A 27111-nucleotide genomic window follows, 5' to 3' on the forward strand; every position below is an offset into this window, starting at 1 on the left:
TTTCAATCCCTATTGCAGCTTTTTGTACCCTGAGAGGTGGAAACTGCTAGAGCTGCAGACCCCGTCAGAGCAGAGAGAGAATTATGATGTCCATTTCCAAATGGTTACCAAATCTTATTTGATTTTGACCACTGCCAAGCACAACGCACTGAGATCTCACAGAGCATCTGTTGTTATTCCAAGGTCTCACACATGAAGAGCAATCATTTGTTTGGAGCCTTTTCTTCTGTTTATACAGTTTTATCTCGCATGTCAACACATTATAATTTTACTGCTCTATCAGTAGGAATTCAGAGGTCCTTCTGCAACCTGACTGTTATTTTTACTAACCTGAATAACTCAGTATGAACAGACTTCACAACTCCACTATCCACCCCCATTTCCAGGCTGCTCACGACTACATTGGCCAGTACTGATGTTCACACAAATTCCTGCGCAACTCTACCTGTTATGCCAACCAGTTGAAAAAGATGGTGATCTATTCCTACCTTTTCTTGCCTATCTTTTCACTGGGTATCCATCCATCTGAAGGTCATAACCTTTACCCCACAACAGCTGGGTCTTCTAAGAATCTTTGACAAAAGCTCTTGCCCAGCACCTTTTGGAAATCCAAGTTCATCAATGTGGATTGTCTTAGCTAAGTGTGGTCACTTGGCTCCTCCAAAGACTCCCACAGATTCCACGGCACAATGTCCCTCCATATATAACAATGCTGATGTTTCGCTGGTGCATATTTATTCCTGTTCCACTTGCTCTTGTCTTTGTTATTCCTTCCACCAATTTGATCATCATGCGCATCAACCTTGGAGGATCCTCTTGGAGATGCTGTGGTTCTGGCCCTCCAACGCCATCTCTAGCACGTGGGTACACGGCCTGTTCAGCAGTCCAACTGTTTCATACCTGAATCCCTCTGTAACTCCTGGATAAACACCATATGATTGTCCAAATTTCCTATTATTAAATTCATTTTCTTTTTACCTTATCCCACAACTTGAACTGGAAACAGCTCCTCCAACACATTTCTCAAAAAAGCAGCATCTGAGCATGAAAACCTCCCTAAGGTCCTCTAAGAAACACAGGGTTTAGGTTTTTCATTAGTGTTATTTTCCCAGAGCTCCTCCCACACCTTATTGCAACTCCATGACAGGAACCTGCAGGATTTGGCAAGCTGACCCTCAAAATCTTTGTTATTTTTGAGCCTTCTTTACCAGGTGCTCAGGTCCAGCCTCTTCATTTAGATGCAACTTCTAACGCTTTGAATGACACCGTGCTCCTGCTACCCCCTTCTCTGCATCTTTACAAGCACCCCAGCTTATTTTACTTTTTATCAAAACTACCTTTTTTTCTTTTTTTTTTTTCATTGCCAGAATTCCCGAAGAAACCGTAAGGCTTGGCCAAGCGTGAATGACAGAAACTGAAGGAAACCCCCAGGACGCGCGGCTCGGCGGAGCTCAGCTCTTGCTCCCACCCTTCCCTGCCGGGCGACGGGCACCGGGGGCTGGGGCGGGCACCGGGGGCTGGGGCGGCCAGCGGCTCCCACTTCGGAACGGCGGCCCGGTCGCCCCAGGGCTCCCGCCGGCACGCAGGGGCGGCGCTGCCCGGGGTGGCCGCGGGGCAGGGCTGCGCCCCCGCCTCGGGAGAGCCCGCACGGCGCCGGCAGGAGGCGGGGCCGGCCTCAGCCCACCCCGCTCGGCCCGGGCGGAAGGAGCGGCCCCGCCGCACCCGCCTCCTCCCGCCGCCGCCCTGCGCGGCCTCGCCGGCTGCTTCCGCCCGGCTTTGGCAGACGGCGCTGCCGCCTCGCCGCCGCTATGCTGGGTGTCGGGGAGCCCGCCAAGGGGGAAGGTACGTGCCGGCCGCGTCGCTCCCCGCCGCCTCGGGGCACAGCGCGGAGGGCGGGCGGGGGGCCGGGGTGGCGGGGACCTCCCTTCCCCTCCCGTCCCTTCCCACCCCTGCCCGGCGGGCGGTGTCGGGTCCCCGTGTCGTGCGGCGGCCGGCCCCGGGCCTCGCCGAGCCGGTTCCCAGGGGCTGAGGCGGTGCCTGCGGGCCGGGGCTCGCTGTCCCCCAGCCCTTATGTAACGGCCCGGCAGGACTCAGGCTGGTACACTCGTGTTCCGCTGGACAGCGTTGGCGGTTTCTGGGCGTGAGGTTCAGGGTGGAACAGCACATCCCATGCAACCAGCAGTGCTTCCTATGTGCTCCCTTGGCTTGTTTTTCCATGGATTAGAAGGAGAATTCAAGAAACAAGTCCTGTGCGGCATCTACTTTTCCAGAAAATAGCTGCGGTGATGCCACTTGTAGTGTTCATTTTATATGTTGGTATTTGTTCCTATAATGCATCTCTTGGAGCTCACTGATGCTCATTGTCTAAGCAGCAAGTTATAAAACAGGTAGGAAGAAAATGTCTGTAGCCTGAAGGGCCTATAAATGAGGAATATAAGGTTACGAATGCTTAGAAGTTAAAAGTGAGATGAGACTTGTAAGTGGAAGGAAGTGCCTTTTAATAGAGAAATAATTAGTTTGGAAAACGTGCCTGGACGCCTTCCTGTGTAACCTCATCTGGGTGTTCCTACTCCAGCATGGGGATTGGACTGGATGATGTTTCAAGGTCCCTTCCGATCCCTGACATCCTGTGATTCTGTGATTATGTGAGAAGCAGATTCTAGCAGACGTACACACCCTCCTTCAGGAACCCTCTGTCAGGTTTGTTCTGGTCGCAGAGCATCATTATTGTCAGTACATACAGGCTGGAAGGTGGCAGCTGCAAAAGAGAAGAAATGTCTGTGCCAGGAGGTGAGCAGCAGGTTTGGGAAGCACTGTGAAACAGTGATATGGTGACAGAAATGATGGTAATGATGAAGCGCTGTTGAGGTGTGACAGTTGCTGAGAGCTTTCTTACTCATAGCTTTTTTGTTTTGTTTGCAAAAATGATGAAATAGCTTATTTTCTTGCAACTGAAGTATAATACTAAAGCCCTATCATCAGAAGACTTGAACAGCTTGAACGATGCAGATCCTTATTTTTTAAGGTGCACTATACTCCCAGTCCTCTGGGACTTCATGATATCCAGTTAAGGTCTTGAGAGTCTATCTGCATGGACCTGTTGCAGAATTTGGATATGAATTTGTATTTTATGTGCCGCTGAGACTAGAAGACTTTGATTATTAATTAGGATTATTGTAGTTCCCTGTTGTGGTGCTTGCTTATGATGGCAGTGAGAGAAGGGGTCATGTATTTACAGAACTGGGTGACAACACTAACGTTTAATGTTTTCCTTCATAGCGTTACTTCAAGGATTGTATAAAAGGTGTTGAAGTCACTGATCTTTCAAGAATCTTTGACAGTACCCTAAGCAGATGCTTGTGAAAGAGGCAAGCATATATAATTCTTCTTTATCTAGTCCCACTCTGTACGTACCCACTCAACCTGCAACAAAGTGCAGCCCGGGAACTTTCTGGAACAGATATACTGAAGGCTTAAAGTTCCACAGTGGATTTCTTCTCCATCAGCTCACCCTTGCCTTGCACCCGTGTGGAGCTCTAGTGTTTGCAACATCCAGCCTCAAGTAGTTCTGTGGGTCAGGAGGCACCTCTGTTGGTTTTGAACACGCTTTCTACTACTATCTGTTATTTCCTACTCTTTCAATTAGAAGATACATTGATGGGTTATTACCTATTTATCTGCTTCATGTGATTCACAAAAGCCATTACAGTAAATTGTGGATGGGTAATGGTAAAACAAAATTTCCAATATGACCGCCAAGCCAAAGAACTGACCAGTAAATAAGACAAGATTTACTCTAAAGCTTCCTAATATTGCTGTTCTCACTAATTTATTTATTTATTTATTTACTTATGCTTAATTGATACCTTTGATTTCTTTTAAATTACATTTTTTTCTATTATTGTGATTTATTATAATGAGGGCACCTTGTCTGGAGAAGGGGGTAGTCCCCATTTTGGGTAATGTCTAGGTTATATTTACCGAGTATTAGGAGCAGAATTTCAAGGTTTAAACTTTAGTGGTGTCAGAGTGTTTGTATAGACAATATGCAAGCAGGATATGAAGTACAGGTAGGTTTTGCTTATTTAGATAGGGCATGCTCTAAATAGCAATATAACTATGTTTTTTTTGCTCTTGACAAACACCTGTGTAAGACTGTGAATTTTTAGTGAAATGTTTGAGTAAATTTGATTCCAGTTTATGCTTTGGGTGATAACATTTAGATGTCTGGTAAGGTTTGTGAACAGGTTACACTGGGGGAAGTAAGTAATTCTGGTAAAAGAATATTCATAGTAGGAGACGTGTAATATGAAAGGTCTGAACTTAACAGAGTCTTAAGCTTGAAACAAATTCAAGTTTTCACACTGAAATATTAGCTTGAATACAAAGCTGACTAGAGAAAGGAACTGTTTATTTACCTGTCTAGAATTGCACAACCGTCCAATGCGGCTGTGCCTTGTGCGGCAAGTGTCTTGTTAATTGGTAGGTAATCCTGATGTGCCAGAATGTGTCTAACCAGAGATGCTACAACTCCAAGTATGACAGAATTTCTTTGATCAGTCAGCATCTTCATTTCTTTCCTCAGTATCGCTGCTTTCTCATGCTGCTGCCAGTAACTGTGCTGTTCTTTTGGTTCTCTCCTTCTTCTGTCTCATCTACTTCTGTTTAGATCGTGTTCCCCTTGTCCTTTGTTTAGACAGGCTCTTTACTCGATTTTTTTCCTTATTTTATTAAAAAAAGAAAACCAAACCAACCAACCAAACAAAAACACAGCCTCGGTACTGATACAAACTTTTTGTGGAAATCCGACCTCCCCAAATTTCACCTCTCAGAAGAAATCGTAGCACAACTTGGAAATAAAATGAGTATCAGATGACAACCGGGTTATTGTTTGCACCTGTGATGAACACAGGCTCTGTTTCTGTATGTATTTGTAGGTAGTGGTGTGTTGTCAGGGTTTGGCAGGATTATTTTGACAGGAGGAGCAAAACAGTGGTACGTCAGTGGTCACTCTGGATTTGAGGAACAAGCTAGCAGTGTTTCCAGCATGGTGAATTGACTTGGATCCCCTTATCACTGGTGTAGGTCTGCGTGTCAGAGCACCAGCCTGTGCAGCCCTTCCTGCAGCACCGATTCTGGGGGTAATTTTTTGGCTACTGCACCACTTTCTCCATCCATGTTCAACTCCCTCTCCTATACACCTGCCCTGCAGAATGACAAACATCGCCATTGCTTCTTATTGGGAAGGACTTGGACTCCAGGCCTCATATTAATAGCATAGAAAATTTTATTACTGTAGTGACTCAGAAAGGGATCTAATGCTACCTGGTGTTATTCTTTGTAGTCTCTTGTTTATGTCTCTGCTTCATTGATTCTCCTGTTTGATTTCCCTTGTCCTTTGCACAGAGCTGCACACAGTCTATTTGTTTTCACGCCTCTGCCTGCAGTGCCTTCCTAGCCCATTTAGGTTAGTCAGTGAATATCAAAATATACAGCTGCTGCAGTAAACATAAGAAGGAGCTGGTAAGCAGCAAACACAGCTTGAGAGATTACTGGAGAATGCTGTTGTGGCTAGTAAGTTGATCCACTGTAAGTAGACAGTATTTTGACTAATTCTTTTATGTCCTTGTTACAAAGTAAGAAAACCATCTTGGCTAGAGAGCCAAGTTGAAGGTGGGATAAACAGTTGATGTAAGAACGCATGCAAGTTGAAATAATAAAACAGAAAGAAATGAAAAAAAAAAGTGTTTTGAATACAGAGCACATGTTACATTAAAGGAGAAGAATCAATATGGAAATATGGAAAAACCATGTAAAAATTAGAGAGATATCCGTAGGGGGATTCATGCTGAACAGCACAGCAAAGGATGGGGGAAGCCAAATTGAGGACAGCATGATGCTAATTGGATTGATGTACATTTTTTTTTTTGCTGTGGTATCTGCTTCTTGCTAGCATTCATTATTCTCTGTGAGCTCAAGAACAAAGAAAGAATAGTGCTCTACATAGAGTAGTGAATCTTATTCTGATAGGTGGTGGAAAAGGAGTTATATAACACAAGATGAAATAGCAATTTCTTTTTACTGCTTTTGCCTGTCATTACTGCTGCTGAAAGATGGAAGTGTCTTCAAATGCTTAACATTTGGATGCTGTAGTTTAAATGCATAGGTAGTTTACCATTACTTTAAATTCATGCATTTTTTTTGGTTTTCGAATGTTGTCCATATTAGCTATATGACTTAAACAGCTGTCCAACAGAAGTAGGGCTTGTATATATATATATATATATATATATATATTTTTTTTTTTTTTTAGGAGAAAAAAATAATACTATAGAACATATGGTTGCAGAGCCAAATAGTTCTTAGACTTTTTTTCTTTTTAAGAGGTGCAAAGTTATCATTTTCCCTAAAGACTGTAGGAATCAAATGGCAAAGAAGCATCATCTTTGTAGTGAGCAAGTGTTTTTCCCAAACTATTAGACCACAAACAAACCTATTTGCATGTGCATGTCTTTTCTCTCTCAATACCATTTTCAGTTTCTTCTTGTACATGTATCCTTGATTACCTGTTCTTTCACTTTTTTGCACTGTATTCTGCTCTTTCTCTCCCTGCTATGGAAGCAATACCCTGTGAAAGGTCATGTTAACTCTTCTCCCATGTAATACACATACCTGTTCAACTTTGAACATGCTCTGTTTTGAATGATGGTATGTGCTGAAGTTCGAAGGCCTCTAATGTTTTTTTTTCTCTGTATCCATACATAAGTGCGATGCGTTCCTGTTTGTGAAGTATAACATTCCCACTTCTGACTTCATCAAGATTTTAACCCAGTCTGTAATCATGGTGTTACATTTCAGTTTTGCCCAGTGGCTCCTGAAATCCTTATGTTTAACATAATACACATTGAAATAAACAATCAAATTGCATACTTTGCAGATGTTACTGTATTTGTGACAGTTTTCTCATGCTGTCCATTCCAAACTGTGATTTTTCCCTTTGATTTTCTAGTGGAGAATTTTCGCTTTTTCCTTGATTTTCCTGCAGGCAGCTGGGGAAGTTAATTTACAATATTGTCTTGACAGGAGTCTGCTCTTTCTGTGAAATTTGCTGGTTAGAAGAGACCTGGCACAGTTTTCTCCCTGGAAACCTTTTTTAGCATGAAGACATTGTACTGCAACAGCAACTTTTAATATTTATAGAAATTCTCTCTTTACTTGACTGGGGTTTTGCTAGCATTGCAGTCTGATCTCAGAATATATATTTAAAGTATATTTATTATACCTATCTGTTATTCAGGCCCACCACCTTCTGTTTATTCCTCCGTGAGAGTTCAGTTTTAATCTCCTCAAGATTTTCCTCTGGGTGCAATACTTTAATGCAGTATTTGAAGGGAAAGCTGTCTTGTTACTTCATTTGTCCAGCAGATCTTGATACTATGTGCATATATGAACATTTTTTTTTTCCTTTGGGACTAAAAACTTTTCCAAAATTCCATTTTCTGTTCTGGAAATTACCCCATATTACACCAAAATAAACCATCCTATTTGTTTTCATGCAAATTAAACCATCGTTACTTCTTTAAGCAGCAGTTTTCTTGCTCATTTCTTTTTAGGTCATCAACGTGATTAGCTTTGTCATCAGGCTTTTGTAATAACTGGGAAATGGGGGAGTTGCTGGGAGTGTAGCTACCAATTTCTTGTAATCTGTGGGATTACCCACTTTAATTATGCTTATGAAGTTACCTTAAGAAAAACAAAACCCAAACAAACCCAAGAAACTCTGTTGGGGTGATTTTCCTGTTGGTAGATCGGAACAGTTCACAACCAGTTTGTGACATTTTAGCTCATTTGACAAAGTGAAAGTTACCTTCTGGGTATGATTAAATAGATTGACAGAACATGCTATGTAGGACCTCTTCCACTGTATGCTGAAGAGTGTTCGATACAACATATTCCACTTTTAGAATGTAATGTCTTTTTTTTCTTTTTTTTTTTTTCCTTTTGGGTACATTTATAGTTGCTGGTGTTGTATGAAGCCTCAGGGGACCCTCAGCCACACCAGGGTAACTTCTCAGGATTTGCTCATGCTTGCGATGACTCCAGTGCTACGTGTTTCTGAGTGTTCAAGCTGCAATGGTAATAAAGGACCATTTGATCTACCCAGTAACAAGGGATGAGGGCTCTGCTCTTTGAGCACTGGGCAAACATAACCGAGTCTTTTGAGACCTTTGAGAGAGGAGCGTCAGCACAAATGAAAACTGGGGTGTGTGATTGCCAAAGGCAAAAGAGACCAGGCATAAAACTTGGTGTCTTGGTGCCAGAACTGTGGTGAAATGTCAGATCCCCTTGCTGACTATGTTGATTGTTGTAGACCAACAGCTGATGCCTTCAAGCTTGTGACTGCTTGCCGTTGTGCCTGATTCCCATGGAAGTCTTTCAGTTGCTGTTTCATGCTCTTGAGAGTAGTTTGGAAATCAAGACCAAGAGTGCCCTAATAGTTCTATTATGATAATTAACAAGAGGTCCTTTTCTGTTTTGTAGCCGTTAGTACATGCTGAACTTTTAAAGCCAAAACTCTCAGATGTAAAGATTGGTTAAAAGTTATGATGGGCCTTCCTAATCCATTTCCACATGGTTTTGACCACCCTTTCTGTTAAATAATTTTGTATGAGACTAATGTAGACATGTGTCATTGTGAGATCTGAAAATATTCTCTGATTTCTTGATTCCTTACCCCAAAACTCTTTCAAATTGTTCATATCAGAGCAAAGCACCTGTGTTGGAAGAAAGTTGATGGGATATCCATCTATTCCTGATCTGAATCCATAAAATCTGGACCTTGGACCTTTCCAAGATAACACTTTTTTGATTTGCAAGTCCTATGCTGCTTTACTGAAAAAGTGTCTCAGTAACTGATTTTATAATGCTTGGCACTGACGAGATACCACTTGTCCAATACAAAATTGATACCCAGAAGTTATTTTCCCTGTTTCCATTCCACCAGGACAGTACACACTTTCTTAGTGATTGCCACAAGGTTATTAGCAGTAATGAAATCCAGTTTTGGGATGATACTGTAGGTACAGTTCTTAAAACTAGATTTCTTCCTACTTAGGTCTGTGCACAGTCCCTTGTATGGTATCTCTGTACAAGGTCCAGAAATGAAAACTGATTCCAGTTTTCATTCTGTACTTGAGGCTTTTATCTTTACGGCTCTAAGCACGAGTAAGCTGTACCGCATTTCCATGCAGTTCACAGATATTTTTGCACAGTCATCAGTGACATTCTCCTGGCTCTTTTACTGCTGGAGGGAGTGGCATGGGCAGAATGACACAGGGGAAAAAACAAAACAAATTGCAGGCATCGGATTGCTAGGTCATTGAGTGATTACTGAAAAGAACGCTGCTTTACTTGTTTTAAACAAAAACAGCCTGCTGCTCTGAGCTGCCTTAGGTATAGATGTTTGGGTTTTCTTGGGTTATTTCATGTAACTACATTGCTTCGTTTGATGTGTCCATAGTGATAACTTTCTAGCTTTGCTCATTTTTACAACTAACACCCAATGGTTTTTATTTACTAATTCAGAATTAGTATGAAAGGCACTGGCAGGTTCTTGCCATTGTATGACTTTGACAGAGAACTGTACTCTAAAGTACAATGAAGAAATATTTACATTTTATGTGCTATTGGCTGCTGTTCCTGCTTTTCTTATACAGAATTGGTCAAGATTTGTGACTGATGTCACAACAGCCTGCAAAGTCTTTGGGCTACATTTGTTGTTTTTCTGTAGAAAATCTGGCATCCGCTGTTTGGCTATAGTTTGTCTAAAGAAATCCTTGATGAGATCTAGGCAACCTGTATTGTTCCTCCCACCCCCTTGTTCATCTTTGCAGGTTTTCTACCAGTTTGGTCAGTTTGTCCCTGCTAGTTCTTAGCTATGAACATGTTCCTTCCACTCTGTGAGTCAAGGAGCTTCTGTCAGGTCTGGATGATTCTCTTCTGGGGATAATATTGCAGAAGTTATTACAGCCTTAGCATAGCAGGCAAGTAAAGGGATCTCACTTTCTATTGTTTCCGGTTTTCTTTTGCATTGTGATCTTGAGTTCAATCACAAGCTCACCAATTAGGTCAATGTTTCTTTTTTATTTAAGCTGGTGCAGCCAATCTGTGGAATACATCTGCTTCAGTTTCCCATGTGTTTGGGGGCTTATCTAGTTTAGATTCCTTTTCTCTGACCTATATGCTTAGTTATTGTCATTTACTGTATTCATGAAGTCCTCTGCATTTGCTAAGGTACTAGAAAAATTGAATGACACCCTTGTTGCACTTCACCCTTTATCTTTTTCTGGTGTTTTAGGGCCATAAGTTTTGTAAACTGTTGATTTATAGAAAACTTAAATGTAGCCCATTCTTCCGTTCAGATCAAAATTGTTTGGTGCAGCTGAGACTTAAAAACCTCCAACAAAAAGAGGTTCCACCGCCTCCTTAGCAATCTCCCATTTCCATCCGAGCAAGGATTTTTTTTTTCTGTAGTGACTTAAACTGTCAACACACAGCTTGTGGCTATTGCTTCTTGTTTTGTCATCTGCCATTGCAAAGAAAAGCTTGGCCATGCTATCTTTGCAAGTTTCTTTCAAATAGCTCTAGGTTGCTATTTGATTACAGCTTATCCTCTTCTTGGCAGACTGAAAAAAGCAGAATTCCTAAAGCTTTTCCTTATAGCTCATGTGCTCGAGGTTGCTCACCCTCTGGGTACTCATCTACTTGACCTTCTCAGGTTTCCCTATGTCCTTCTTGACCTGCTGGGGTGAACAAAACTGGGCTCAGTATTGCAGAAATGTCCTCACTTCTGTTGAATAGAAGGGAAGAGTAACTTCCCTCAAACTGCTGGCCAGACTTCTCCAATTTCAGTCTGAAATTTAGTGGTGAGTATGCATTGTTGTCTTTCAGTTTGGCATCCATTGTGACTAACATCTTTTTAGCAGGGCTGCTACTCAGCCAATTACTTCTGAGCTGCTTCTGAAGTATGGTCTTTTGCTCCAGGTGCAGATCTTTGTGCTTGCCACTGTTGGGCATCGTAAGGGGTTTGTTGGCCCAGTCCTAAAGGTTCTCAAGGAAACAACCCTCTGAATTGAAGTTCTGCTCTGGCTGTATCCAACATCCCAGATGATCCAGCGTTGTTTGCGTTTTTTGTCTCATCAGCCAGGTTTCTGATGAAAATGTTGAGCTTTATAGGCCTCCAGTATTGAACCAAGATTACTTGACTTGTTGGACATTCAGCTGACAGCCAGTAGTTGACTATCTTTTAAGCTTGTTCATTTGGTTTCAAACCGTGTGAGTCAGTTTATTCAGCCTGCATTTTCTTTGCCTAGAAAGGAAAATGCAATGGGAGACAGTGCCAAAAGTCTTAATAAGGCAATGTGCATTGTATCTACGTCTTTTCTTTCTTTCTGTTAGCCAGGTATTTTATCATTGCAGGCAATTGCATGGCTCGAGCATGATTTACTGTTGGGAAATTGGTTTCCTCTTCTGGGTTAATGTCTTTTTCTTGACGTGATTAGAAGAATACATGCTCCCACGATTTTTTTGAGGACTCAGCTGAGCCAGATCAGCCAGTAGTACCTTTGGTACTGCTGACCTTTCTTGATTGAAAAGGGCTGTGATTTTAGTATTTTTTCCTAGATTTTTTTTTTTTTTTCCTCCTAGCTATCAAGAGCTTTGCCATGATTTGTTGATAAGCAACAGCCTTGCAATTGCATCAACCAATTCTTTTGGCACTTTCAGGCATATCTAGTCCAGTCTCATGAATTTACATACATCCAGCTTCTGTAGGTCATCCCTAAACTGTAGTCCAGCCCCCTTCTCAAAAACGGCAAAGTGCGTTAGGTTGCAGAAAGCATTGTCCAGTCCAGCATTGAGTATCGCCAAGACTGGAGATTGCACAGCCTCTCTGGGTAACATCTTCTATCATTTAATAATACTCAATGTGCTTTTTGTCTTTGGAATTTCCTTCATTGCAACTTTTGACTGTTAGCCCTTGTTCTTTGGACATACATCCCATGCTTCAGCATCCATATTATCTAATTGACTCTTTCCAATAGGTAGATGTGTTCCTTATGCTGAAGAGTTCAAACTGGACACAGCACTCCAGATGCAGGCTCTCCAATGCCAAGCAGAGGGAGATAATCACACCCCTCAACTTGCTGGCTACTCCTGCTAATGCAGCCTGTACACACTTGGCCTTTGTGGTTGCAAGTGCACACTGCTGACTCATTTTCAACTTGTTAGCCACTACTGTCTTTTTTGCAAAGCCACTTCCTAGCCTTCAGGCCCCCAGCCTGTGTTGCATTGGGTTACTGAACTCTAGGTGCAGAACTTCCCATTTGCCCTTGGATTTCATGTGGTTCCTGTTTTTCCAGCCTGTCAAGGTCTGTTTGGGTGGCAGCCCTGCCCTCCAGTGTTTCAGCTGGTGTGTCTTCCCCCTCCTCTCAATCTGGTATTGTGCACCAACCTGCTTAGAGTGCATACCCTTTGTCCAGGTGTTTAATGAAGACATTGAGCAGTATTGGCCCAATATTGATCCTTGGAGGACATTGCTGGTAAGTTAATGGGGTTTTTTGTGTTGTGGTTTGTTTGTTTGTTTCTTTTTTTTATTTTTTTTTGGTCCCCAAGAGCACCTTATAGTCCGTTTCTCCCCAGCTTAGCTATAAGAATACTATGGGAGACAGAGTAGAAAGCTTTGCTCAAGTTAAGCTAAACAGCATCTAGTGTTCTCCCCTCATCCACTGAGCCATTCATCTCATCACAGAAGGAAATTAGGTTATTTGGGCATGATGTGCCCTTGCCAAATCCACGCAGGGTGTGCTCCCAGTTGCTTTCATGTCCTTGGGTACAACTTTGGGGGGGGATTTTCTTTGATAGCTCTCTGAGAGCAGAGATGAGGCTGACTGGCCTGTAGCTCCCTGCACACTCCATCTTGAACGTGTGCACTATCTTTGGCTTTTCCCAGTTTGCAGGCACTTCCCCCAGTCATTGTGACACACCAAAAAGGACAGAGAGTAGCCTCACAGTGACCCTGGCCATGAGCACCCTGGGATGTATTTCTCACAGCTTTCTGGAATAGCATATGTCAAATCTGCTTCAGTGGTCCTTTTGCCTTTACTTTGGTTCCACCACTGTTTTATGCAAGTTATCTTTGCCTATGTGATTACCATTGCATTGGGTACGCCAACCTCTTTGGCCTGTCTTGTGATTGGATGGTTTGTAGGCCGAGTCTCAGTTGACTGGTTACATTATGTGGTGCTAGACTGAGTTTATGACAATTCTTTTGTTAAACGCTATTTTGGATGGAAATCACAAGTTTTGCCGTTCCCAAGTTATCTTTCAAATAAAATGTCAAATCCAAGGAATAGTGTAGGATGGAGCAGTTAATGCCCTATCAGAACAGCTGCATAAATAATTAAGCACAACGTATACAAAGGAATCTTAGTTTTACTCTCAGCATTTTACTTTGGAGTCAGTTGAACCAAAGATGAATGTGAAGAGACTTAGTCTCATGGCAGAAGTAATCTGCTCCCTGTGGGTAACTGTTTCCAAATATTCTTATCTGAAACAATGACAGTAGGTGGAGTCCAGATTAGTAGTAAGAAGCCTAAATATATGTGTTGGTTTGTAAGTACAAATGTATGTCTAAGGTTTCATTATAGACTTTGCTAGCTGGGGAGTGATTTGTCTCATCCCGGGGTTAGAAACCTACTGGCTCGTCCCACGGTTATTCACCAGTCAGTCCATCTGCTGTTGCCCAGATCTTGGTATCCTGTAATACGAGTTTGCTTTCAGGTAGACACCCACAGGAAGGGTGTGTTAAGCTAGTGCTAAAGCCCTATGCTGTGAATTTATGTATTCCAGCAGAAGTTTTGTTACCAAATTAAGTGCTGTTGACAGAACCTGCCTTTCTCGTAATATTTTTCCACCTGTGTTTAGAGAGTTTATGGGTAGGGGTTGGAGAGAACAAAGAAAATATTGCATGGGACATAATGAGGCTTGATTTCTTACATAGTTGCATCTCTTGCTGTTTGACTTTCCTCTGTGATGAAACTCCCACTGGTCAGGTTTGTAGTTCTGTCTTCTCCTCCGCTTCTTGCACCAGTGGTGCAAACCGTGCCCTCCCCGCCAGCTGGCTGAGCTGGTCGGAGTCTCATCTCTCAAGAGCCCTGTCCCTCAAATGTGTTTGGAAATCCATAGGCCTTCTGAAGATATTTCTAGAGGAGATGCAGACAATTCATGCCAAAGATAGGTGCTATAATGGAAATACTGTTCTTCAATGCTTTGTGTATGAAGAGGTATTTTGGGGTATTATTGATTTCATCTTAAAACAAATCTGAATAGTATCCTAGGAGTATATCCCCCGTCTTTTCTCTGTTTTTTTTCTTTTCAGTACATTTTTATTACTAAAGGCTATAAAGTTATAAATTAAAACCCCGACAATAAATAAAAATAAAATCTCTTATATATTTTATAGACTTAGTACTAGGAAACCTTTTAGGATTTTCTCAGGCAGCTTTTCAGAAAACCTTTTGTTCTCTAGTGTGCAGTCTTGCTTTCAGGTACTGCAACATTGTGCCTATTAGAAATTAGAAGTTAAGATAAACTGAAAGCTGGACAAAAGCTTCTGCAAGAGTCTTTTTGAACCTGAAGAGCCTACCATTCCAGTTGCAGTTGCTGCTTGGAATGAAGAGATGTCAGTGGGATTTCCATTTGGAGTTGTTCAGTGAAATCAATTCAAAATGATACTTTACAACTGATTTTATTGGTTCATTATCAGAAACTTGGTATAAAACCTACGTTTCTTGGGTAAGGACTTGTTAACTTTTGCTTTTTGGATTGTAGGCACCTCAGAAAAAGGATGACATGCGAAATGTTTACTTTGGTTGTTGATGTAACAGGGTTTCTCTGTCAGAGCTGTTCTTGAGCTCTTTCAGCTTTGAATAATGAAGAAATGAAAGCAGGAATAATGCATTGCAAAATATACCTAGTTATAGTTCGACAGTATTCAGTTGTCATTACTTCAATTACTTATGTTCAAGTCGCTGTAAGTTAAAGGTGATAACATGATGAATAAAGAAGTAGTAAAGATGTCTACTTTGGCATTAAATGTTCTTTTTTCAGGGGTGAAGTAGGGAGCTGGGAAATAAAGCTTTATGCAGAGAACTCTTCTGAAAATATTAAACAAAATTTCTCCCTTCTCTCCAGAAGCATTTTCTGTTTGCATGATAGTAGATTTTTTTTAACGTACTTTTAGTTAGTTCAAAATAAAGCATTATCTGTGTCTTCTGGATTGCCTGTTGTTTTAGCTTCATGTGACAGCTTCATTTGGAGCTGTTCCTTTCAAGTTGTGCAGAATTTTCCAGTGACTATATGCGAAGGTCGTGCCGCCCCACCTCATGGTCCTGCAAAGTTTGTAGATCTTAGGCTCTATTGTAAATGCCTAAAACTTCACAAACTGATTAGGAAGTAGAATTTGGATCCTTGTACCCAGAAATGAATGGTTCTTTTTCACTTAGCAAAAACATTTGAAAGGCCTAATGTTATCCTTAACTAGATGCTCTTGATGTTTTAAAGATCACGGTGGTATGCAATAATATTCAGTTTTATTGTAATGTTATATTTTTTTGCTTCTTATTTGATCATATGCTTATTTTGTTTGAATTATTTACCCTTATTCTGCATGCTGATGGATTGCTGCTATTTAAATTATACACAAAATAGTGGCTTTTGAACTTGGGAAAGATCATCTTAAATAACATTAAAGGTCATTGAATTTTTGTCAGTTAATTTCAAGATGAGACTTACTAAAAAGTTTTCCTGCTGTGGCTGAATGTGAAGTCCTTGAGAGTTAATTTTGCGAGTTGCTGGCCTATAATATTGGGATTTTTTGTTTACTATCTCGTTACACACTTTTTCCTTTGCATAATATATTTCAGTCAACTTTCAGGGTGTATTAGGTAGAGGCACTAAAGACTAATCTTTTAGATCAGTCATTAGACTTAATCTTTTTTTTTTCCCCCACTAGTGTGTGACTTCAATTACAATTTTATTACATTTGAAACAGTTAAGCTGAGCAGCTTTTTCCATTATAGATGGCCGTGTATTGGATCAAGAATGCATAGTCATTCCTGTAATAGTTTAACCAAGTTTTTGAACTGTTTAAGGTAGATATTTTGCTTCAGAAGCCTGAAATGTGGCTCTTATAAGACTGGAAATATTTTGTAGAGCTTCAATAGCCCTTGAGGTTGATAGAAGCAGCTTTGCGGACTTACCAGGCCCTGGCCCATGTTCCAGTGGAGGCCAGTGTGTGTTCATGCTCTGACAAGGACAGGCCTCTGATTCTGCATTTGGAAACTGCACCTGTGGTTGCACGTGGGGAATGGTTATTTTGGCAGATGCTTGCATGTGTCATAGTTCATCTTGATGACGTTTTGATCCATAAGTAATCACTTGATGAAGTGGCCTTTTTGTTTTACTGAAGGAAAAATAAGGGAGTTTGGTCAGCCAGCCAGTTCCAAAGTGATAGCCTATTAGGACATGATGATTGCATATGAGATAAATAAATGAACTGGTGAAAATGCCTTGTTTGTTTGGCAACATACTGTTTTATTTCCCATTATTTCATTATCTGAATACAGTAATTTAAGAAGTTGTAAAGGTTAGCATGAATATTTGCGTAGCTGATGGAATCAGCTTTGACTGACAAAGACTGACAAAGGCTCCTCTAATCCTTTGAAAACTTCTAGAGAAGTAAGTTATGCTGCACTCAAAGTGAGGAGCCCACCTAGTGCTGGAAGGCAATCTAGTAATTAGCACGTTCCGTTTTGGCTTTTGGTATTTTCTTTGGAGTTTTATTTTGGTGTTTTTTTGTTGGGGTTTTTTGGTGGTAGTTTTTAAGTGATGCGCTGCTCCCATAGTTGAGGCGCACAGAACTTATGAAGGCATTAATGAAGTAGTTTTGTTTGGTGTTTTTTTTTTTCCTTTTGTTTGCCTTCAGATAGGCTTCAACTGGATCTTTTTAGTGTGAATAAGAAATTTAAAATCATTTGCGTCTAAGGTAGAATAGATCTTATTGTCCGATTCCTCACTATATATTTCTGTGACAAAACCTGAGAGATGCTTTTCACATATAATAGTAACATGTATCAACTTTTATAACATATTCAAACATTAAATATTAAATTGGGCTTCTGTTTAGTGGAGATAACAGCTGTTGGGGGAGGGCAGTTTGGGGCTTTTTTTACAACTATTCTATGAGAAGTTATAATAGCAAAGAGCAAGCTATGTAAATATTGGCTGATCCATTATAACAGTATCTTATTCTGTCTAACAGCAAACATGAGATCGGCGTCAGAAGAGCCAGTCCCATTACATGAAGAATTTATCTATTGTTGTGGAGCTGCTACCCATGTCTTAAAGTGTGGGCCCTGGAAGGACCTCTCAAAAGATGAAAGTAAAAATCTGCCCAGGCTCTTATTCATGATTATTCCTGGTAAGGGTCTTTTTTTATTTAAGTCTAGAAATGCCATGACTGGAAAGCGGATATTCAATTTCGAAAATAGCTAAGTGGTAGAATTTGTCCTGTGCATATGGCCAAAAAATCAATAGCATTGCGATGGTGAAATTTCTTTGTTATATTTGGTTACTACTGTTACCTGTATTCATAACAGTGCTGTAAGGTAAAAGTGAGAACTTAGGATGTCTTACTCATTTACTCTGTGTTGATGGTTTAATGATAGCGTTGCAGGATCTTTTTTTCCATTGCTTTCTTTCCATTTGCAGTACCACTTCAACATGCATGAAACAATGTCAGCCATGTGCCAATGGAAAGATGAAAGTTACAGTGTTTGAGGGGAAAATTCTGCATACAGTAGTTTTTTAAAGTTGGAGGGAGTAAATGGTTTTTAACTTAGATGTTTGTACATTAATTTTTATGATAAGCCTCTGGAACTCAAGCAGCGTCATATAGTTCTGAGTTATACTTAAATCTGGTCATCTTAAAATGAAAGCTGTAAACTTTCATTTAGCATATGTTAAAATTAATGGAGAAGCCCTAAATTCATTGAAGTCTGCCAGTGAACTGTAGGAGTTCTATCATTAGCAATAGTAGAGCTTGAACGCGCTCAAGTACAGATATTGTGACTCTTTCACTGTCTTAGACTTTGCAGATTTCTGATGCTTCCTATAGTTTATTTGAATGTTTTGGAGACTACTGTTTCTTCCCCCAAATTAGTGGTGCGAATAATGACTCTACTGATTATCCAGATTTTTGACTTACTGCTTCTGTTAAAGTACATTCAGTTGCCGTTTAGAGGCCAATATGTGGCTTGGTTCTTAGTGGTGAAAGAGAGCACAGGTTCTGTTTTTCAGGTTTTTTGCAAGGTTTTGAAAGGCCCATGAAATATTTTATGGTTGTTTCTTTGGGCACAATGATTTTATGCCCTTGTCTCCTGGAGTAGAATAATAGTGTAACTTTTAACCCAGTGACAGAGAAGTTTAAATTCTTTCCTGAACTGAAAAGAAGAAGTAAGCGTCCTATGATTGCATCTTGCTACTGTTTTGTGGGAACAACTTTTTAAGCCAGATACCATATAAAGTTACTTGTTAGTGAGAGTATCTGTATGGATCCAAATCGTCCAACAGTTTTCCAGGTGTACAAGCCTGATTTGATGCTTTTCAATTGCTGCTTTCTTCCAATGAAGGCATTTCTGGAAGGCTTAAATGAACAGCTAAGTTAAGTGGGTTTTTTCTCCTCCAAGTTCTGAAGCTTTCATCTGCCTTCAGGTTGTGATGCCCTTGTGTTTGGGTTGGTGGTAGAGCCTGTAACCAGGGTAAATATGTAAAGCTGACTTATATCAGTAGAAAGATGTGTAGGGAAAGAGCACAAAAGTAAAACATTCGCATCTAAGGCAAGGTACCTCTGCGAGGCATACAAGTTAGTCTGCTCGGAGTATACCGAGTTGCACAGACTTTATGGGCTCTATATTCACCACAGGAAACTTTTCCTGTGAGAAAATGTAGTGGCAGGGCTGCATGTTCCAGCAGAACAGTTCTGTGGAGACTCCTTAACAACATCTCACATTAACTAGACAGGTGTCCAGAAACAGCCAACAGTGAAATATTCAGAGTGTTTCTGTCATAGTGTGCAAGCTTTTGCAAACAGCCGATTTATGGTTTTGCCCTTTTTTCAGAATTATGGTGGTAACAAACTGCAAGGTCTCTCACTGAGAAAACAATTTAAAAAACACAGTAACTACAATAATGGTATCTTCATTTTTAGATATCCAAATTCTGTAATGAATCAAGTTACCCAAGCTCTTAGCTGTGACTGGCAGGAAGCTCACAAGGACCTGGCATAACATAATGCAGTTTTGCTTCTCATAAATATTTTTTTTTTCCCTACTGGTATATGCCTCATTTTTAGCCTTCAGGGGAAATTCTATCTGCCAACATAAAAAGCACAGCCTTAAAAGAGATCTGGACATTTGGGTCATCTGGCAACGTGTTCGTGTACCTAAGCAGTTAGGATTAGATAGCATTCCCCTCATGCTTTTGTAACTGCCCGAGTATGAAATGTGGAGCCCTTCTGGAGTCCAGCAATTTTCACACTTGAAAGGCATGTATCCCTGGATGAGATTCTTTATGGAATGAAATAAAGATGGGCAAAAGGATAGCATGGTACAGGTCAGGGAAAGAAATATCCAGACAAGGGCAACTCTCGCTCAAAAAGGAGAGTATGCACAGCCAAGTGTTCAGTGACCTGAACCAAACGTGGTTTTCCTACATGTCATATATTGTTCTGTGTATTAAACTCCTCTGGTACAAACTTTTTTTTACTTAATGAATTCATGCCTATGATTTTGTTTATATGTGATCAAACAAAATGGAGTTGGGGGGCTGGATATCGAAGAGAAATAGAGATAAAATTCTCAGCTTTTGCTAGAATCTAATTGTTGCAAGAGATTTCAGAATAAATCCTGTATACTTATTTTCTTTTTGTTTTTTAGTCAATTTTTTTCACAACGGAGGGGATTTCTCTCTGGTCTGACTAATTTTTTTAGAAAAGGAGAGAGAGGGAGGAAGCTGGCTCCAAACCATTCTTCTACTCTGAAACCAATGGCACAATGGGTTTCATCACCATGAGGGTGGTGAAACACTGGCCCAGGTTGCCCGGAGAGGTGATGGATGCCCCATCCCTGGAGACATCCCAGGCCAGGCTGGACAGGGCTCTGAGCAACCTGATCTGGGTGAAGATGTCCCTGCTCATGGCAGGGGGGTTGGACTAGATGATCTTTAAGGTCCTTTCCAACCCAAACTATTACGATTCTGTGATGATTCCCATTAAATGTGGCAGGATTCTGCCTCCGGAAGGGTCACTGTGCTTGAAGCAGCTGGAATACAGAACATGCAACAGAGTTCAATCTCATTTACTTACAACAAGCTGATGTTTTTATCAATGGCAGTCTGTGGAAACTGATGATTTTAATAAAGTTTTGCTATATTAGTTGAAATGCACACTTTTTGTTCTGTAACATTTTTTCCTTCTGCAAGCAAAATCTCTGTATAGGAGTAATAAGGGGTTTACTGTAGTAATTACTGAGTAAAAAGCCCAGTTTTTTGGCAGTCCAGAATATATGTGTGTACTTGTTTGCATTTCTTAATATGAGTTATTTTCTATTAAAATAGATGAAATTTACTCATGAGTGTAAAATTAAATGTGTACAGTTGAAGGATCGGGTCCATGGTTTTCTGGAAATGTAGGCGTTACGGAAAGGACAGGAATTACTTTTTTTCCTCTTGTGCCATGAAGGTCTGTTTTCCCTTTTGCAGTGTTTGTTTAGTGTAAAATTAGCAGTGAAGTATAAAATCTACTACAGCAATATTTAACATTGCTTGGGTTCATTGGAAACCAGGATCCACAAAGTGTAATGGAATATTTTTTTTACTGTTTTAAGAGCATCTGTCTATTTGTGTCTGTGTATTTATGAAACATTTAACTTTGTAAATAAATATAGTCCAAATTTTAAAACCACCGTGCTGTTGAATTCATGAAGTTTAGCTCTTCACCAAGTTTTTCTTGTGTTTCGTTGCGGGAGTGCATTGCAATACCTTAATTCCAGGCTTTGTAATTTTTGTTAACCGTTGCTGTAAACTAGACAATTTTGAAACTTAGTTCACGGTTGATAATGTATAAAGTAAGTAACATTTTTTGTGGTAAAGCATGCTGCCCAAGTTTTGTTCATTAATATACAGGAATAATGTCAGAATTCTGTTCTTTTGCCTCTATGAAGAGTAGTACTCCCTATGCTTGCCGTGTTTCTTGAGCTGCCTGCTTGCAGTTGGATTGCTGCTGGATTATTGAATCCTCTTATTGTTTTACCAACTCATGCAGTGACTTGCTCGTGTTTAAGGCCTACGAGGACTTAACTAGACACTTTTTTGAAGTATAAAGATTTAATCTCCTGAGGTAATGCTCTGTGTCAAGAGTTGCTCATGATTTTCTGCACAAAGGAAGGTGAGGATTTGGATTCTAATCTTCTCCTAGGAGTAGTTATAGGTACTTACTTCAGCAAGACTGTTGTCACTTAAAGACTACTTAACTATTTTTCAGCAGTAAAAATAGTGCAAACAATTTGCCTGGATTATGACAAGTCTTTAATATGTTCTCCTTTAGTGAGACTGCCTGTTAACGTCAAAGTCTTTGAAGTTCTATTTTTGACTGTAATGTAGGGACCCTGAAAAGCTTTCAATACATTTTCTGGCTTTGTCTTCATCTGCTGTTTTGATATTTAACAGTCATCAACCGCAACATTTGCATAAGAAAGATTGTATTAAGAATCGCTGTATAATAATACTTTGGACTTAAACTGATTGTATAGCCCTGAAGCTTAATTCTGCTGTATTTTGGTTTTATTGGCTCCCATTAAAACATCTTTTTTTAAGCTGTTAATCATTCACTCTGCTCAGCATTCCCTGGAATGAAAAGTTTTTCAGAGATCTTCTGTTGCCACCGAGACTGAGGGGTTTGCTTAATAATAAAAGAATCTATTTCCTTATTGTACAAATTGTGTAAAACATGTTTACTCCAATTCTCTTAAATTTGGTTTTAGAATGTGTTTTGATTTATACAAAAATTGTGATAAAATGTGCTTGTTAGAACATAATCTGTATGTTGCAACAATTTGTCTGCAAGAACTGCATTGGATCTAGTAAAATGATGCCCAAATAATCCAAGGGGAAATGGTAGGGACGTGCTACACCACTTAGACACCCACGAGTGTGGGTCAGATGGGATCTATCCAGGGGTGCCAAGGGAGCTGGTGGAGGTGATCACTGAGCCATTTTCCATTATCAATCAGCAATCTTGGCTAACTGGCGAAGTCCCAGTTGACTGGAAGTTGGCAAACGTGACGCTCATCTACAAGACGGGTTGGAAGGAGGATCCAGGGAGCTACAGACCTGCCAGTCTGACCTTGGTGCTGGGAGAGGTCACGGAACCAAGCCATCAGACCAAGTCAACATGGGTTTTTGAAAGGCAGGTCCTGCTTGAGCAACCGGTCTCCTTCTACAACAAGGTCACCCGCTTAGTAGATGAGGGAAAGGCTGTGGATGTTGTGTACTTAGATTTCAGTAAAGCCTTTAACACCATGTCCCACAGCATTCTCCTGGAGAAACTGGCAGCTCATGGCCTGGATGGGTGCATTCTTCACTGGGTAAAGAACTGGCTGGGGTGCTAGGCCCAAGAGTTGTGGTGATTGGAACCAAATCCAGTTTGCACCTGGTCGCGAGTGGTGTTCCCCAGGGCTCAGTATTGGGGCCACTTCTGTTTAACCTCTTTATCAATGATCTGGATGAGGGGATTGAGTGAACCCTCAGTAAATTTGCAGATGCCACCAAGTTGGGTGAAAGTGTTGATCTGCTGGAGGGTAGTAAGGCCAAACAGAGGTATCTGAACCAGCTGGATCGTTGGGCTGAGGCCAATTGTATGAGGTTTAACAAGGCCAGGTCCTGCACTTGGGCCACAACAACCCCAGGCAGCGCTACAGGCTCGGGGAAGAGTGGCTGGAAAGCTGCCTGGCAGAGGGGGATCTCGTGGTGTTGAACATGAGCCCGCAGTGTGCTCAGGTGGCCAAAAAGTCCAACAGCATCCTGGCTTCTATCAGGAGTAGTGTGGCCAGCAGGACCAGGGCAGTAATCGTCCCCCTGTACTTGGCACTGGTGAGGCCGCACCTCGAATCCTGTGTTTGGGCCCCTCACTACAGGAAAGACCTTGAGGTGCTGGAGAGAGTTCAGAGAAGGGCAACAAAGCTGGTGAAGGGTCTGGAGCACAAGTGTGATGAGGAGCAGCTGAGGGAACTGGGGCTGTTCAGCCTGGAGAAAAGGAGGCTGAGGGGAGACCTTATCGCTGTCTGCAACTGCCTGAAAGGAGGTTGTAGCATGGAGGGTGTTGGTCTCTTCTCCGAGGTAATAAGTGATAGGAAGAGAGGAAATGGCCTCAAGTTGCACCAGGGGAGGTTCAGATTGGATATAAAAAAAAATTTCTTCCCAGGAAGGGTTGTCAGGCATTGGAACAGGCTGCCCAGGGAAGTGGTGGAGTCACCATCCCTGGAGGTGTTTAAAAGATCTATAGATGAGGTTCTTGGGTATATGGTTTAGTGCTAGCATTAGGTTATGGTTGGACTCGATGATCCTGAGGGTCTCTTCCAACTGAAATGATTCTATGATTCGTATCGGCAGAATAGGTTGCTGTATGTAGTTTCCTGCAATCTTGGCAAGAACGTAATTCAGTATACTGTATATGAATGTTGGTACTTAACATGTAATCAAACCAATAAAAAAGAAGATAGAAGTGTTTACGTGAAGTACGACCTGATTTTTGTGTGGACACCACTGAATTAGTCAAGGAAGGTCTTTCCATCCTCTCAGACACTGCTTTTTAAGTCAGTAGCCAGTGTCTCTTCCCCCAGGGCAGAGGTGTGTTCACCGTTTGCCTTTGAAATACAGCTGGAGGAAAGGAGAATGCCCTTGGCAATGGACAGCCGGACTAAGAGGAAAGATAGCTTTTTACCTCCTGGGCAAAGGGATTTCTGGGTCCTCCTCTGCTCCATATCTGTTCTGCTCACAGTCACTGATTGAGCTTCAGCAACAACTCTATGAACAAAGGCAAGAACCTGTTCTATCTGAATGTGTTAGGCAGTAAAAGCTGCTTTTTTCCTTTTTCTGGTTTTGTGATTTGTTGTTTGGTTTTTTTTGGACAGAAGAGTGCCAGAGCATCAGCAGTAGGAAAAAATGTTTGTCCAGCCTCACCTCATCTTTTCCTCTGCAGTTTTGTCACTGTGAGCCTGGTTGTGAGAGCTGTCCTGTGGGGTTTTGGTTTGGCATGGTCTTTGGTGGTTTTGTGTTTGTTTTGTTTTTTTTTTCTAAGGGTCAATCTAGGTCCATGTCACCTAATTCAGAGACTCTAAGGCCCAATTTCATCCAGCCTAATATTAACCACCTAATTAAGATGCTCAAGTAAGGAGCCTAAATTCCCGGGTACTTTGTGTGACCAGCAGCTAGGGATGGGCACTGCTGTGAGCATTTCTGCCTGCTGAGGGATTAGGTTGCCCTGAGATGTTGTGAAGTCTCCAGCTGTGAGGACAATCAAAGCTTGTCTGGGTGCAGCCCTGGGCGACCTGCTGGAGCTGACTCTGCGTGAGCAGGGGCTGGGCTGGGAGATCTCAGGTGATCCCTTCTGACCTCAGTGATCCTGCCAGTGTGACCCAGGGACTGGACATCCAGGCTCCTTGTCCAGGTGTAGGTTCTGACCTGGATTGATTTTGGAATACCCTCAAAAGGTAGTAACGATAAGTATATGGATAAACTTAGATAAATACTTGACGAGAATTAGCCACTATTTCAAGATCTGTAATTTGAGTTACCATCTCCTTATCGTCACAGCCATACTGCGTGGCAAGTGCTTTAACAATGAAATTGGGTCTGTTGGGTGTTAGGAACCAAACAGAGTTAAAAATTGGTGAGGAATGAGTTATAGTACTTAAACATAGTATGGAAAGAGTATGCCAGAAGAGGGAGCTGTTTTAAAGAACACCAAAAAAAAATGTAGTGTTTTTTTGGAAAGCTTATTGCTGTAATAGCCATGTACATGTATACCAGGTACTAGCAGGCTTCAGGCTCACATCTGTATGCATAGGTAAGCACTGACTGTTCCTCTACAGTATGCATATCACAAAAAAACCCAGTTGTTTTGTAACACCATTCATGTGACAGTGATTAGTTGGTCATGTTGATTGTTTGGGATCATAAAAATACCTTTTACTTGCATTAAAAGGAGTGAAATAAGGGAAGTCCAGTTAAAGCATGTAGAAAATATAAGGACCGGACTGCTGGGACTTCCGTTCCCAGCCTTTCCACTGGGTTGCTTTTCAGCAGATGCACAGTCATCCTCACAAATTCTATACCAAAACACTAAAAAAATCTTCATTCACATTTGCAAAGTGTATATAATCTATCACCCAAGTCTCTCAACTAGCATTCAGTTACAATCAGCAATAAATCAACAATAAAAGCCTAGCTGCCTAGAGTGAGACAACAAACACTTCCCCTCCCGGAACGTTTAAATCATTGACCATGGGCAGCTCCACTCTTAGTGATGGTGTGAAATTTTGGCACCAGGATGTATATCATCGTCTGATTGTACAGCAGTAAATACCCAAAGGACATTACTGAAAATAACTAATCATATTCAGGTACCTCACGTCTTTTAATAAAGGAATCACTCATTTAACTTTGGATTTTGGTGGTTCGAATTAAGTAGTCCTTTTAGCTGCAATGAGAATTTTTAGATTAAAGTTATAGAGTATAATGTTGAAATAGGGTACGTAGGACTCCTGTTTACACACTAACTTGCACTTTATTTTTCTTAATCCTGTATCAGATATTTTTGATGACCTGAAGCTGAAAAGCTGTTTTTTTTCCTGTGGATGTGTGTTTTCCATCATGTTAACACTGTACTTTATGTGTTTATCTTCACTTACCTCTACTAGTGTAAGATACAAGAAGTTGCACAGGTTCTGTTAGCTGTGTTTATTCTGACCATACCTCCCCATGTAGAGCACTGCTGCTGTGTCCATCCTCAGCTGAAGCAATAGAGCAGAGAAGAAGGGAAATGTAGGTGCTCAGAAGTGAAGGTGATGCTATTTAACATACCTGGTCCAGGGAATCAACTTAAGAACCTTGTTTGGTTGCAGTCTTGGCTCCCTTGACAAGGCATGTGGAGGATTACGCAGCTCAGAAATGGCATCAAGTCCAGCTGCACACTTGAGTGAGAGGCAGCTAACCAGCAGGAACCAAAAAAATCTCAGTTTTGCATCTAAAATTCTTTCCTGAGGTAGATGTTTACATCCAAACAGCTGAGCAGGATCCCCTCTCTGTCTGTACACAGAGACTCTATTTATTTATTTAAGAAAGGTTCATCTTTTAGGTATGAGCTTAGCATCAACATTCATCAGTTCTGTGGTATTTGCAGTGCTTGAAAATAACTTTGAAGATATTACACTTGAGCAGAGTATTCACTGTAGGACATCTTGCTTGACTGTGAGTTACCCAGGAGAGAATGGCAGTGAACCTGCAGCCCTTTTGTGGAGAGAGGAAGAGAAATGCTTTGCTCTTTTATCAGGACTTTTCCTGCACAGCTACAGCACAGGACTTTCGAAGCAACCACTTCGTGCTATGAATGTATTACCTGCCTGCGGAGCTGTTCTTCAGACTGGCTCTGGAAAAGCTAGCTGGTGTTCCTAAAATTTTCAAGAGCATCTTTCCTTGTATCCCACCTGTCTGTGTTATGACCTTGTGTAATCAACATCGTGTAATCAGAGTCTTCCTGGAAAGTCTTCACTTTTCTACATTCCCTGCTTTTTTAACAGGTGAGACTCAAATAATTGAACCTCTGTTTGGATTTGGGCAGCCTGTAAGGAGACTGGGTGTCAGGACTGGGCTATTCATAGAGTGCTCACCTCCAGGTAGCTTTTAGAACCATCAAATCAAGTATAAAGCAGATGTTAG

The 27111-nt window shown here is 41.2% G+C and overlaps 1 protein-coding gene across 3 annotated transcripts in view; it reads left to right on the top strand.

Moving 5' to 3' along the window:
* Positions 1–1765: 1765 nt before the first annotated feature.
* LDAH (lipid droplet associated hydrolase) overlaps positions 1766–27111 on the top strand; it is a 128231-nt gene continuing 102885 nt past the window's right edge. The window contains exons 1-3 of one of the 3 annotated variants that reach the window (XM_065631272.1): positions 1779–1842; positions 8018–8136; positions 17381–17539. In XM_065631272.1, the coding sequence (XP_065487344.1) occupies positions 8031–8136; positions 17381–17539 (265 nt within the window). In that variant the 5' untranslated portion in view covers positions 1779–1842; positions 8018–8030. Of the gene's footprint in view, positions 1843–8017; positions 8137–17380; positions 17540–27111 lie in introns of those variants that run through there. The other 2 variants (XM_065631273.1, XM_065631274.1) reach the window with 2 other exon arrangements.

Source organism: Caloenas nicobarica, chromosome 3 (genome assembly GCF_036013445.1).
Source record: "Caloenas nicobarica isolate bCalNic1 chromosome 3, bCalNic1.hap1, whole genome shotgun sequence".
NCBI classification, from domain to species: Eukaryota; Metazoa; Chordata; class Aves; order Columbiformes; family Columbidae; genus Caloenas; species Caloenas nicobarica.